The sequence below is a fragment of the Periophthalmus magnuspinnatus genome, chromosome 19 (assembly GCF_009829125.3).
Source record: "Periophthalmus magnuspinnatus isolate fPerMag1 chromosome 19, fPerMag1.2.pri, whole genome shotgun sequence".
In the NCBI taxonomy this organism is placed as follows: domain Eukaryota; kingdom Metazoa; phylum Chordata; class Actinopteri; order Gobiiformes; family Gobiidae; genus Periophthalmus; species Periophthalmus magnuspinnatus.
Genome location: NC_047144.1, coordinates 5,947,042 through 5,962,529, shown reverse-complemented (window position 1 = coordinate 5,962,529; position 15,488 = coordinate 5,947,042). Strand labels below are relative to the sequence as shown.

Sequence of the window (15,488 nt, the reverse complement as noted above, 5' to 3'; positions counted from 1 at the left end):
CTCCGCCTCCAGCCCCTCTGCCCTTTACACACATGTCTCACGGGACTTGAACCTCAGTACCTCCTCTTCTTTTCACCGTCTTCTTTCAGTGGAGTAATCCCATGTATAACAGTCAATAATTGGTCATGATTTCGTTTCATGTTCAAAGATGGTCTTATTTTTCAGTTGGTTCTGTTAGCTTGATGTTGGTGTTGATTCTCTGCCTTGGACATGACTCCTATATTTGGCACGAAGTAAATGCACATGCTGCGTTTCTTTGCATGTGTTTTTGACAATTTATCTACATTCTTAGCCCCAGGTTGTAGCGGTGGTTAATGTTCTGGATATAACACCTTGTGACTGACTAGGACCTGGTTTAAATTTCAGAGAAGATCTCTTTAAAATTTGGTTTAGTCTTGGTTTTCTCTTGGCTGAGTCCTTGTGTAGACCCTGGACATGGATTTGTACTGTTTTAGTGTAATATGTACATCTATCTTTCAACCTACCTATTCTATTTCACTCCCCAAACTCCTGTGTGTGTCTCCTCAGATTTGTCAGATTGTAATACTTTCGTATGATGAATTTTACAACCTTGAAACTACATGTCTCCCCCATCCTCTGTGGGTGTTTAAAGCGCACCGTTAAGCCGCGTCTTTCCCGCTGTCTGGGCCGTAGTACAAGCCCGTGTCTAACATTGTACATGCTCCCGTTCATCTTTCATGGAGGACTTGGGCTCAGTGCTGCCAGAGGGGCGAATATGTAACGCTCCGCTAAAACCTCTCTTGGGGAATCTTGCACACATACACACAGGGAGGGCAGAGGGCCGTGACTCCGCTAATGCGCTGTGTACATTTGCAGGAGAAAATATCACACATTTTACATGCTGTGACAACTTTCTGCACAATTGCACACAGCACGTCGCCCTGACGACGCTGTGAGATGGGTAGGCCATGTGTCAAAGTTCACACATAGGGGGCTATCAAGAGCAGAGGACTATTAACATGAGATGAAAAAGAATAGAAGTCACATACTGTTTATCATTAATGTTTGTAAGTGAATATGGAGGAGATTCTTCTCACATTATGCAGGCACAGCTGCGCAGTTGAAGAAGTGTGTCATTGTTTCCCTTCGGGTGATAATTTGGCTGTTGTTGGACGGGAATCCAAAATGGCTGCCACGGTTAATTACACGGGCAGAGGCTGCTGATGGAGATCTCGACAGGGAGGAGCTGTGTTGGGTTTGGATCATTTTTGAGGCTCTATTGAGATTTATAGTCATCCCAGTAAATGTAAGTTTTATTATAAGAAACCTTTACACTATTTAGTGATTATTTTTGTGATAAAATGTGATGTGATGTGTTGAAATGTCTGTGTGTAATGTAATGTAACTGTGCTGCTGTCTTGGCCAGGACTCCCTTGAAAAAGAGATTGGTAATCTCAATGGGACTTTCCTGGTTAAATAAACGTTAAATAAAAAAATAAAAAAAACACAATAGCACAAATACATAGAGCAGAATACAAACGATAGAGAGTTAGGAACTAGTGCACAACACAAACATTTTGTTTCACCCAATAAACTACAATAGTTTATTTCCTTAAGGGCGTTTTTATTGTAAAAAAAAAAATACCTTGATAAACATGCGTCCTCATTGTTGTTGGTGGGTGTACAAGGACATGGTTTGATTTGTTCTTCAATTTAATAAAAATAAACAATTACATCTATTCTGTTAATCGTATTTGTTGTTTCAGCCAGACAATAATTTCATTAAATAGAATTATTATAGCTTGTACTGGCATCATAAACATCCATCAGAAATATGAGTTTGTGAATAAGTTGGAAAAAACAGTTGTTGACTAAAGCATATATACCAAAGTTGAAACTCTTGCATGTGGGTCCTTGAACAAGAGAAAACTGTGTTTGTGTGATGGCCAGCGCTGATACAGTGCTTAATATTTTTAGTCTACAAAGTGCAAACAGTGCGTCTGTCTCCAGGGAAACAGATGCCACCGACGACATCACATCCCACACCAAACCTCTGTAGAACTCACTCTCTTAGATGGCTCAGAGCGATGCACTTTGCTCAGAGTGTCCTGGAGTGAAGTTTTTACCCCACTGCCATGATTAAAGCATGAAGGAATGCCTCGGCCACGAGCTGCACCATGGGAAGAAGAAACTAGGCTCATTTTAAAAGGATTTGAAATAGAAAAAGTCGTATGTGGGTCAGTATAGTATCAGTGGACGTGATGCTGAGATCTGCTGAGATTTAGACTCTGCTTTGAGAGTGTGTGTGAGGAAAATCAGGGTGAGCTTCATAAATCAAATCTAAGTGGCTATAATAATAACTATGTTGGGGAATCACTGCTAACAATTTGCTAATATTCTTGAAACAAGTTATTTATTGTGGTTGTGTTTACACTTGGAACATTGGCAAAATCCAGTGTAATTTTTGCTTCTCCCGTATGCAATGACGAGTGGTCTTTAAAGCCCGTTTTTGTGAGTTATTATTACTAATGAGTATTGAGTCTTGAGTTATTGACCATGTGCTGGGGCTAATTAATTAATCAAGGACAACTGGCGAGGGCTGAGAGCAGCATACAAAGGGCTGCACGCTGATTCAGAGAAAGAGCGGCTGCCTATTCTGACATCCCAACAGGAAGGGTACTATCTTTATACTATCTCAATTATTCCCATGGCGACAATGCTTTGCCAATTGCACGGGTCACTAGGTTGCTGAAATTGTCTTTTTTTATTACCGATGTAGAATTACAAGGCAGTGGAGTGACCAAGGTAGTTCAAGGCAGAATCAAGGATAAAACATTTTGAAAATTAAGGAAATGTTTTTTTTTAGTTTTTTTTTAAAGAAAGCATTCCAAAAAAGACATTCAGTCTCTCTTTTGCTTTTTAAATTTGCTAGTATTTTCGACATACGTCAACTCCACATTACCGACCAACACATTGTCACAAGAAAAGTTCTAAAACTCAGAAACTATGGTTATTTTGAATCACATATTAAAGGAAATTTTCATATGAATGATGTTTCTTGGTCATAGAGTCAGTTATGATAAAATTGTAATCACAATAACGATCACAACATAAAACAAATTATGATGTTGTGAAACAAGACTTGGAGTTAGTTGGTGTGAAAAACTGAGTGCTGAGGATGGAAATGGATGTAGAAAGATAATTTGTTGTTTTGTACGTAGCCCCCATTGTCTTGTACAATATTATTAAAAACATAAGATGCCTTAAATAAATAGCAGAATGAAATGTGATAAATATTAAATGATAAGTCGATATAGTATTTATAGTGACAAAACTATCTGTTGTCTTAAATTCTTTACAGCTTGTATGGAAAGATGGCTTAATACATTCTATATTTTTAAGCATCCATATTACTTTACAGCAAACTACAATTGGAAGTGACTCTTATAGTTGATCTTTAGCTTCTTTCCACTTCTATTGTGCATCTATGTAATATTCTGAAATTAGAGCCAGCCCTTCTCACCTTAACAGCCCATTGCTGGGCCCCCAGAAACTCCAAATCTCATTTTGCACTCTTAATTTCCCCTCTCCTCGTCCTAATGTCCCACTCCTCCTCTTCGTCTTTGCTCTGGGCCTCCTCAGCTATAGCATAATTTAATTTTGCTGGCCTGATTTCCATACTAAATACACATCCTTGCATCAGCGGAAGAGCAGTAGCCAACAGTTTGGCATCGTTGTGGTTATCATCATGCAACAGGCCCATTCCTCCTCACTCTGCAAACACCAAGATCATTGCAGCCCACAGTCCACTCTGGCCTGCTCTGCAAAGCTCTCAAGCACTTCTTTGTATCTTTTTAAATTTAAATATAAAGTGTTTGAAATATATTTGTGGTAATTTCTGTCAATCAGCAAAAAGAAATTGACCAAGGGCACAATTGAACATTTCTGGTGGAGGGGTCCCCCACCTGCTCTCTTCATGGAGATGTTATAGTTTTGCCTGGAATGTTACACAGTATGGCACATGAAGTATTGGATTAAGTATTGGAAATAGTTGCCGACCAGTTTAGACTGTAGGTTCACATTTAATTTGTTAACTCTTGTATCTCTTGTAGCTGCATGAGCTAATACTTGGAAGTTTCTATTAATTATAGTATCATAGTATATAGTATTTTAAGCTTGTTGCTGTTTACACTGTCGGTCCATAGCATTTTTTTTTTTTTTCTTAAAAGTTTTGTCAAAAAATGTAGATTGTCAGCTGTTCATGAGGCAAAGCTGTACTCACCGATAATACTAAGTATTGAATGCCTGCTTTTTTTTTTTTTTTTTTACCATGTATGTCAGTTCATAGGCCTTTGGTAAAACTCCCACTCGTCTTCAGCTGAGATGAAAAAGCACCATGTTATCAAACTTTTATATTTGTCATAAATATTCACATCTTCAACCAGAAAGTCACTTGTTTACACACAGTTAAGTATTAATCATTTATTTGCTGCCATGAGGTTCCTACAGTGGTGTAAACTTTGCTCTAGAGATAATGTAAAAAGATATACATTTTATCATATGTGCAATAATCAAACAGCATTTCTTTATCAGCTTTGCATTGCAGCCACTGCATAAAACTAAGTTTGACAATGTTTGTTCAAGGCAGTGTTTTGGTGTTTTTCATCCAAATAAAGGAAGTAGGTATAGACAAAAGGCATCCTGGAAGCATGTTTTATGAAATGTGACATTGAACTAAGTGCTGTGCACTTAGTTCAATGTCTGTTGTCATTGTCTGTTGTGGAGGAACAGCTGAGAAGTGTGTACCACCCAGTCCACTGTGATTGTATGATGAAAGTAACTCTTATATAAATGTCATGTCTCTCTTGTGGTCAGGGCTCTGTGAGCGCTGACTCCTCTATCTCTGATCATTAGTCACGTTGATGACTTCCCCATAGATTAAAACCCTGATATATTACATCTACTTAAGTTTGGAATCTTAAAATGTGTCATGTCGTGTAATCAAACAAAATTTAAAAACCCTTTCAGTGAGAAGATGCAATTTGTGAAACACATACAGAAAGCATTTAGAGTTTGTGCTACTTGGACTATGCTTGCTTCCCCAAACAAACAGCTACTGCTTGGCAGGCTGCTATGAGCAGCTGATGCCATTGGTTTGGTTCACTGGCCACATTGAATCAAATTATACATAATCACTGGGTCTTGATGTCCAAATGTTCTTCTGTTATGTGTCTTTGCACATTGAACTTACTACTACTAGTTGTTTTTCATATTTTGGGCCATTGATGTCGAGAGACATATCCATATCCACAGATTTCTTTATGCTTCAAGCAGGGACCCTTTAACAGTTCTTTAGTTTGGCTAAATGGTCTGGTGCAGTGTGTGTTGGGGGTTCCTTTTAATAGACCACAACTTTTGGGGCATGTTCCTGCAGGATGAACATTGGTACCACTGAGTGGCACTTGCCCCCCACACTCTCCAGACCTATTTTCAATAATAGATCACCTTCATGACATATGTTTAGGTCATTATAGCACTGTCAGGGGACACCCAGACCACCATTCTAACTCAACAGGTCCCTACCTTTGTCAGGCATGCACAAAAGCAACAAAGAAAATTAATTCTCATTCTCTTTGGATTCAGCCCATTTTCAAATGATCTGCTATCCATTGTAGTATATTCTTACAACACTTCTCTCTTTATGATCTGACATGTTTCCGAAGTGAAAAGTTGTGTGTTTCATGAAGACATCTCCTAATTATACTACAATAACTTTCTCCTGTCTCATAGATGAGCAGTAAGCGCTCGAGTAGTTTCCGACGAGCCATCGCCAATGGGCGGCGCACACTGCAGAGGGAGATCCTGCTTGACGAGACGGGGCTGGGCCTGTACAAGCGTTTTGTCCGATATGTGGCCTATGAGATCCTGCCTTGTGAGACTGACCGCCGCTGGTACTTTCACCAGAACCGCCTGTGTCCCCCACCCGTCTTCATCGCCGTGGTCACTATAGTGCAGGTATGTTTTTCACCACAGACATTTTTTTTTGTGTTTTAAATCCTCATTTCATTTTTTTTTAAAAAGCATCGGCACAAAGAACTAGTCCTATGCATTTTTGGTAACTGTATTTTCAGCAAAATGCTCACAAACATCAGTCATACTGTTATAGTTTTATGTAACTTAAAAAACTACTGCATTCTGTTTTAAGTTTTTTCTCTTTTTTGAGAGGTTTGTACAAGAAAGAAGGTCAAATAGCTCTGAGATACATGCCCATGTGGATAACTTTAAATTAAACCGCAATCCACTTTTAAGTAAAACTTGATTGGTCCTAAAATCATCACAGTTGAAAAGGGAAACAAAACAGCCTAGTGCTCTCATAATGTGCCCAAATGGTGCTGCAGTCTGCAGTAACAATAAGGTTATGATAATTGTAATAATGATTCGCATTCATTTTAATTCAAGACCAGAATGATTCATTATTGTATGAAGGGAAGTTAATGGAGTAGAACCAGATGTGACGGGGTTTTATGACTTCATAATCAGCTGAATACAGAAAAGGGAGAAGTCATTTTATTTAAAACATATTTTTTGATTTCAGCAGAAGGACTATAATGATTTCTATTGTGTTTCAGATTATTGTGTTCATGTGCTACGGCATCATGTTAAACAAATGGGTGCTGCAGACCTACCAGCCGGACTTCATGAAGAGCCCCCTGGTGTACCATCCTGGCCACCGCGCTCAAGTGTGGCGATTCTTCAGCTATATGTTCATGCACGTTGGGTATGGTTTGTCAGTTACCTCCTATCCTTATTAACAATCCAACATTATTACAATGATATAGAGATTTATAAAAGTCACTATTGTTAATGTATAAGTTTTACCATTTACCCTACCTCTAACCTTTACGAGGTCAGTTTACAGATTATGGTCTGTGTCCTATTGTAATGTTGCTTTTATTAGTCATTTTTAACTTTTGATTAAGTGAAGTGAAGAAACATTTTATCTATAAATGTCTTAAGTTTTAATCTGATCCTTAAGACAGAAACTGGTTCATTTCATTTGTCCACTGCATTTATTTATTTATTTTTAGCTTGGAGCAGCTGGGCTTCAATGCTTTACTGCAGCTGATGATCGGCGTTCCGTTGGAGATGGTCCATGGAATTTTACGGATAAGCCTGCTCTACATGGCTGGAGTACTGGCTGGTAGGTTTTCTGTTTAAAAATAAATACATTTATTATTTATTCATATGTAGAGTAAACGTTTCGTGATGGGAAAGTTGAAAGCCCATCCCAAAAGCCCTGTTTCCCCTTTTAAAGACCATCACGCAGAGAAAGCCGCTTTGATAGTTGTAGTTTTTTGCACTGTCAACAGTAAAGTGACCTAGTTGGGTTCTATTGCTGATTGAACATGTATTATTGTGGAATACGCAGTGTTTTTCTTTTCACTTTTACCACTACAATCATATATCACATCTGGCCTTTAGACCTGCATAAAGCACACTCCCTAGAGGACAGATTTGGTGCAGACTTGTTCACTATCTGATATTGTGAGTGACCTATTTGATGTTTTTGATAAACTTGATCCGGCTCTTGTCCCCAGTGCTTTGATAAATGCAGTGTCGCTGATGTGAGCAAAGTGGACTGACTTGCTGTGCCCAGAGGTCAAGCCACAGCTCTGCACAAGTCTTTGTTGACAAGAAACCTCATTAACTCTCATTCTCCTCCGAGCCACAGAGGAGGTGGGAATTTAAAATCCAGGCCTGTAGTAAGAGGCTGGATCTAAAAGCTGTTGAGCTGTTAATGGGAAGTTTTTGTTTAATTTGTTAGCCCGTTAAGTATATTTGATTAGAGTTTTGTTAAAGAGAAAGTAATTATTGACCAGAAAAAGATTTGAGTTTGAAGGATTTTATTTGTGATGATTAACCAAGCTTCCAAAAAATATATTATAGAAAATATATATTACATAATTGTTATCAGGTAAATCAATAAATGTTTCAAATAAGCCATTCTGTACGTACTTGTTACTTCTGATCATTGGAGCTAGACTTAGTAAACTCAGGTTAGGATAAAGCCCAGTGCTTCAACCTAGTTCTATCAAACTGAAAATGGCTTCTGGATGGGAATTGAAACATCTTGATTGCAAAAACATTATGATTAAATTCAATAGTTGACAGTCCACATCAAATCCTCTGATGCACTGAGTATGCAGTTGGGTCACTCTCTGGATCCTCAAAGATCTGTCCTATTGTGAAACAAAAATAGTGTTAAAAATACAGTACCAACTCTAGCATTGTGTTACAAGCAGCACTGATAACCTATGTCAATGTCCTATCTAGATTTGTACATCCTTTGGAGACCTTTAAAGTCGTAAACCTCTTTCCTGTCGCACACATGGTTACTGCTCATGAATTATTATAGCTTTGATTTATTTTAGTGGCCGTGACAGAGCAAACAGGGGAACGAGCGCAAGACTTAGCAGAAGAAAGTGGGAGAGTAATGCGGAGCCCGTCTTTGGGGAATTAGCCTAAGTGCTGTTTGAGAAGCTGTTTGCAAATTTAAGCTGCAGCCTTAGTCACAAGCGCTGGAGAGGAAATGCGGAGAAGATGTTAACGCTTTATGTTGAACTTGCCTCAGAGGAGCAGAGGGGGGTCAGGGCTTATGGTCGCTCTGTGAAGGGAGCAGGAGCATGCAGGGAAAGGTGAAACATCAGAAGCTTTGAACACAGCTGGGGGGATTTCGGTATGGGTGAATGTACTTTGTATTTACTCAGTGCTTTAGAAGTAACCAAATTCCCGAGTTTATTTACATGTCTTGAAAAAGGGTTAAGTGTATATATTTACACTTAAAACCTGCAACACTTAAAAATCATGCCTTTAAAACATTTAATTCAGTTCAATTTTTCCTCCTCATCTCTCTCAATTATTACTCTAACTCCTCATAAATGGCCCAGTTCACTATTTTACTGTCATATCCATCATCATTATTCATGTTACATAAGTAAACCATGTAGGTAATATGCCTGTCACATATCCCGCACATACATGACATTCTTCTTTCCTAGCCCTCCATTCATTGCTGTGATTTTTGAGGAAAGCTGCCTGTTTTATATTTCTCCGCCATGTCCCTTCAGTCTTGATAAATGTGTGATCACTTGTGGTTGCTGGAAAATTGTCCTGTATTTTAGATTTTCAGCTCGGAAAAAGTCTGAGGGTTTTTTCTATCTGTCTTTCCTTTCCTCCGCTGCTTCGGCTCATGTTTATATTCATGCCGTGTCTGACTTTGCTCATAACCACAGTCGTGTTGGATGGTGCGATCAGTTTGTGCACACGTGTAGCTTGGGAGTTACATTTGCACTGCTGCTCAGTGGGTGCTTTTAAGGACTGATTGTATACCGCCAGGCTGGGAGATATACATCCCTATGCGGTAATACAATCAAGTAATCCTGTCACCTTGTTTTGCAAAGGATGATGGGAAATATGCATCAATGTTTCACCCAAACCACACCTGCTTTGTTGCACCTATTTGTGTTTTTTCAAGTTCTCCATCCCCCAGTTGCAGCAGTCTGTTTGAACATATCACACATAGCCAAAACCAGGTTCTCTTGTAGATGTAGGAGCCCTGGGACATCTGTGCTCTTCACACACACTCCTGGAACAGTCCGACACATCCCTCATCCAGACAGCCTTTCATAAAAGCAGGCATCAGTCTGTCATATTCTCTTTATGTTCAAATCAGCTCAGACGTTACTGTGTCAATATTGTATCTTTGCTTCACAACGACTGTCATTGTCTGTCCGAAATGTAAGATTCATCAAGGACTGAAAGAAAGGGATTCTGGGAAATCTCAACTTTGAATAATTATGCTTCAGTTCTCAAAACACAATGGGATAGTTTGGATAACATGTTCATATATATTTAATTTGTTTATTTTATTTTGTAGATCTCCTGATGTTGGCTTATCAGAAGTAAAATATATTTGTTCTAAACCAAACATATTTATTACGCTGTATCTGTTTTATACATTAGTGCTGATTTGTACGACTACACATAATGTTTATCAAAAAGTATTCGGACCTGTATAGTTCTGGACCCTAAAAGACACTAAGCTGAATTATTATGTACTTAACTTAAAGAAGACGTATTATTTTTGGGGGGATTTGTGTAATAATCTATAACAACAACAACATAGATAAATATTTTACATTTTATTCAGTGTAAACCCCTCAATATTGATCTAAAACAGATTAGTAATCTTAACGGGTCCACTGCAGGACTGAGAGGTCCAGCCTAGTAGGCAGCATTTACATATATTGTATTGCTGAGTGACATTTTTTGACCTGGAGTCTGAATTCTTTCCATAATAACAAGTATGTACAGACACTTGGGCTGAGATAGAGGGTAGGTAAAAACAGAAATGCTCAAAATAATAAATTATTCACTACTCACTCACTCACTCACTCACAAGGAACACCATTATAACATGTTTAAAAGTTCATAAAAGGCCATTTTAGATATGTCCCCTTTACTATAAAGACACAAAAAAGCCACAAATCTACTTTTACTAAAGGACATTTGGCATCTATCAAAATGCCTCAGAGACTATAAATCCCCATTAGTATTGTGTGATATTGATGAGAGGAATCCTGTTCTAACAGTAACAGACTTTCGATCAGAATAATAAGAATCCCTCAGTCTGGGAGTACTGGCCCTTGTGAGTGCTTTAGCTTCATGTGAACCACCTCCTGTGCACACTGCCTATGGAGCTCTGCTGTAAATTATGCATCAGGATATTTAAGCTGTGCGCTCTGCTGTTAGTGACTAAACTGTGAATAGTAGTAGCGGAGCGCCTCTGCTCCATATTTATTGGCGCCCTGAGTCAGGAGGAGAGTGGCGTGGGGGTGGAGGAGGGGTGTCTCCGAGCATCCTGAAGGGGATTTGTAATGCAAATGTGATAAATGGCAGCATGTCTGTATAACCTCATTGCTGCAGACTGGTTGATGGTGTCATTATGTAGCGGTGCCAGCCCACGTGCAGTGTTTAATCTGTGACCGACTGATGAATTTAGTTCTGGTGCGAAGCCTGGTGTCAGCTGTGGGCTGTGGCCATAGAAGGGAAGATTGTCAGTCCTAATTTAGCCTGACGATTGTTTCTGCACTCGGGCTAATAAAAGCCTATTGGGTTTCCAAATGACTACAGGTCTATTACCATCCGTGCTCTGTTACATAATGGGCATTGAGTAGACAAAGGCATGGGAGATATTCAAGTAAAAATCTTGACTCTTGCATTAATCTGTTTTCACTGATTGTTTTAGTGCTGTCCTTATCAGCATAATTCATTTGTGAATATTTATGTGAACTTGAATCTTGAATCACACAATTGGATAAAGGTATTCGGCTGCATTATATTTTTATATTTCACAGCATATATAGCTCAATAACAGGCAACAAGGATTCGAGCGTTCCTGAAAAAACACTTTGGACATTGTCTCCTAATGTGTCTTGTGAATTAGGAGTGGTGTCTGGTCTAAAAATGAGCCTACCAAGAATTTAAGTGGATCACAATAGCCACTGGAAACCCCTGATTGAATTACACGCTTCTTTACAGGTTGCTTGGGTAAGTGCCTGGTTTTATCCCACTATTTCTAAGAAGATGGCATTCTTTTTTTATTTATTAATTTTTTTTTGCTTTTGATGATACAGTGGTCGATCTAAAAAAAAAAAAAATCCATGTTTGAGACTTGACACCGGTACCAACATATTTTTCAGCCAGACCTAACCTCAATCTTTAAGAAACTGAAGCATGAGTGATAGTTGATAACAGAATTGGTCTGACTGTAGAAAGATGTTGGTACTGGTGTCTCAGATATATTTTTTCCATATATCTGACTGATCACTGTATCATCTTTTTAAGCCTTTTCTTCTTCCCTTTACTCTTGCATATTTACCAAGTTCATATTCTTCTGTAGGATGTTTATGTTATGTAAAAGCGTTTAATCATTTTAGTCGACATTTTAGGCAGTAATTGAGCTCAGGAACAGCAAAGGCACAGATGAAGCCCAGCCTAAATGTGTTTTTAATAAACGCTGCTCGTTGGTGTTCAATAAACTAAATGAGTGCGAGCTGACAACCATGAGATTTTAAAGGGAAATGAGCACGTTTTTTCCTGGAGAAAAGTTGAGGCTGATAAACTGACACTGCCACGCCTTTGGACTGCATTTGTGTTAATATAGAGATACGCTCAGGAAGGAACAATTCAACACAAGGTTTGCCAGTTTTTAAAAGAGCAATGAGCGACCAAGCCTTTGGGGGGAAAAAAGCCAAATAACAAACGACCAGAACCCCACAAAAATAGGCTAAAAAAGAGACAACTACTTAAACGTCATGTGTTTTAACAGCATATTTAGTAAAATGTTAGACTCTTGTACTGCAGTCAGTACTAGGTCTATGCAACAGAACTGAAAAAAGTCTAAAATGTATCTTTATGATCTTAAGATTTGCAAGCGACTCTCCAAAAAAAATACACAGTTGCTATGAAGAAGCATACTTGGCAACTGTAATGGCTACCCAAATGAGAGACAAGTGAAAGCCCCATTTAAAGGCCTGTTCAGTGATTCCAGTGTTTTGATTGGCTGAAGGTAAAGAGAGGGGGAGTGGCCTGGCTTGTGTCTGTGTGTTAATGTCGTCACCACTGGCTCCAGTATTATCATTCCCACTGTACGTCTGTTTGAAGGGCTCTCAGCCGCGTGCCAAGTGTCATCACGTAGATATGGGACATTAGGGGACAAACTCCTATCCTTTACACTGTGTGTTTCCAGAGCATGTGTCTTAAAATTTCAAACATTATTACTCAGCAAATGAAAGAGAAAAATAAACATACGTGCTGTGCCTTAGATGTTGGTAGGAAAGACACCACAATAGATTAACAGATTCATTTTATGTTTCTAATTCACAGCAGCTATGTGTTGCAAATATGTAGAAGTAGTGCCAGTTAATAAAGCAATTTTATACCATTGCAAGATAAGGCCAAACATCTAATTGTTCGCCTACCAGTGTGCTGAAATGTATACTATTTTATATTTCTTATTATCATTATTATTTTTTTAATTGAAGTGGAATTCTTTATTCTTCTCTTTGCTTATCCTGCTCCATAGCTCATACTAGTAAAGACCTTGGAGTCATTGAAGAGGCCTGGTCATGTGACTGTGAAGTGCTCCCTTAGGTGCAGACTGGAGCTCTGAGTGAGTGAGGGTGACCTTGGTGCAGCGTTGTGATTATGGTAATAGCCCGGCCCCCCATCCCACCCGATGTGAACTCTCGCTGGGTGACACCGAGCCCACTTCCTCTACAGCAGCCTCCCGCAGCTTCACTCACAAACATCATCAGTATTCAGTCTGCAATGTGGCCTCATAGAAGCTCTGTGAGGGGAGAAACAATGTATTAAGGGTATAGATACTCAAAAGGGCTGATGAACACAGCATTAAGCACTGTGTTCAAAGTTCATTTTGTTTATCTGTGCATCTGTGTACACAAATACATTCAAAAGAGTCTTTTACTTCAGAGGTGAATAATAAAAAGAATAATGCACAATTTCACTGTATCTGAATTTGAATCCAAAACATTATTTATGCATACTTAAAGGTGCAATATCTAATTTGTCTGGTGAGGAGTCCACTACTTGCTTGTCTCCATGGAGATGGTATTGCTGGAATGTTCCACAGCATGACATTAACCCTGTCTCCATGGAAACAAGCAGGTGGGACCACCAGGCCAAGTTACAGGTCAAATCTGTAGAAAGGTGACCCCACTCACCAAGAATGCATTTTTTCAGCATAATTTTAAATGGCAATGACTTTTAGTAACATTCATGTCAAAATTATAAGTTGAAAACTTGCAATTTTCTAATCACACATGATCCAGTTATTTATGGAACCACTGTAATAGGATATTTTTCTATAATACAGCCTTTCAGAAGTTCTGAGGTTTTGTGGAGGCAGTTGCGGTGCATTATAGGTACTGTAGGAATCCAGACTTTTGTAGGAATTTGATAGCAGTATATTTTATTTCCTTTGGTGGGTGGTTTGAAGTTTTTTTTTTCCTCATTGAAGAAGAACACCTTGTACCAAATCTTGAGAATGGGGAAATGATTTCATGGCCTTTTTCATCTGAATGTTGGAAGAATTTGAGTCATTTCAACCCAAGGTCAGTCATTATTTCTGTGGCTGGAAAAGCAGTCGTGAGTGATAAGCTCCCGAGTCGTGATGAGAATGAACTATTTTGAATTACAGCTTTGTTAAGGGCACAAACCAGAACATTCAGGACAAACTCTTGCGTAGACTCGTAATTTCAGCATTTTGTCTCTTTTGTCTTTCTCATTTTAGGCTCATTTTGCCCGTGCACTTGCTGGATCAGATAAGATTATACAGTACTGCTGAAGCTTGGTGCTGTGGGCTGCTCCACTCTGCTGCACTTGGGATGTGACTAGTGAAGACTATTGATTTTTGCAATGCCCCTTGTGCTCCTGAGCTACATAAATTTCACAATATTTTTCCCTTTGTGCCAAGTGCAGACAGGGCGGACTTCATTTAAAGTCAGGGCCTCTTTCATGACCCAAGGTTAAGGTGTGTGAACTTGGATCTCCTGTGTTTACTCACAGCACTTTCAAAGCACACAAACTTTATTTTGGATGGTCAAATGCATTGATATACTAATCAATTCTAAAACTAGTATGTTGACTAAATATTAAATACATCAATAATAACTTTTTTTTTCCACTGTGGAATTAAAGTAGCCCTATTGCTTTATTGTTTTACCTGGTATGTTCACCAATAGCTTTAAACTTGTCTATAATTATGGAGACAAACAGGCAGTGTCACCAGGCTAAGTTGCAGGTCAGATCTGTGGAGAGGTGACTCACGGATTTTGAGCAATACAAAACACGTGTAATGGAATACCTGCTAGATAAATATGTTTAATAGACTCTGGAACTTTTCAGGCAAAGCAATAACATCTTCATAGAGGCAAGCAGATGACAGGCCCTCCACAAGAAACATTACATAGTGCACCTTTAAACCGGGCTAATTGTATTATATTTACAAAATGGCATTTGGGATTGATTGAGGATGTTTTTTGAAACTGCCTTAATTGAGTTTAAAAGAGTGACTGACACCTGAGTAGATTAAATTTGTACAGTAAAAAGAAGAGTTTTCAGTGAACAAAGGAACTGATTTGAATGTCTCGACCTACATGTAGTAAACGCGCTGTGATGTTGTTTGGTATTTGTCGACAGAAGCGTGTACTGCTGCCGTCTCTGGGGTTCCTTGAAGTACTTTGTCTAATGATGAGCTCAGAGACAGTGGAGGTGTGTGGTGTTCTGACAGTACTGACAGTTAGAATTCCTTTGCTCTGTGTGACACTGAAGATGAAACAAACACGCGATTCTGTTCTCTAACAGGTTTAGTTTTACATGATCCTTTTTGATCCCTTTTGCTTGTCCATGTTTTGCAATTTATCGATGTTGTAACTGCAGTAAAG

At 38.8% G+C, this 15,488-nt stretch overlaps 1 protein-coding gene across 2 annotated transcripts in view; it reads left to right on the top strand.

Moving 5' to 3' along the window:
• rhbdl1 (rhomboid, veinlet-like 1 (Drosophila)) overlaps positions 1–15,488 on the top strand; it is a 36,920-nt gene that overhangs the window by 7,773 nt on the left and 13,659 nt on the right. For both annotated transcript variants that reach the window (XM_033984841.2, XM_033984842.2), the window contains exons 3-5: positions 5,752–5,976; positions 6,591–6,739; positions 7,050–7,162. In XM_033984841.2, coding sequence (XP_033840732.1) covers positions 5,752–5,976; positions 6,591–6,739; positions 7,050–7,162 — 487 coding nt within the window. The remainder of the gene's footprint in view (positions 1–5,751; positions 5,977–6,590; positions 6,740–7,049; positions 7,163–15,488) is intronic.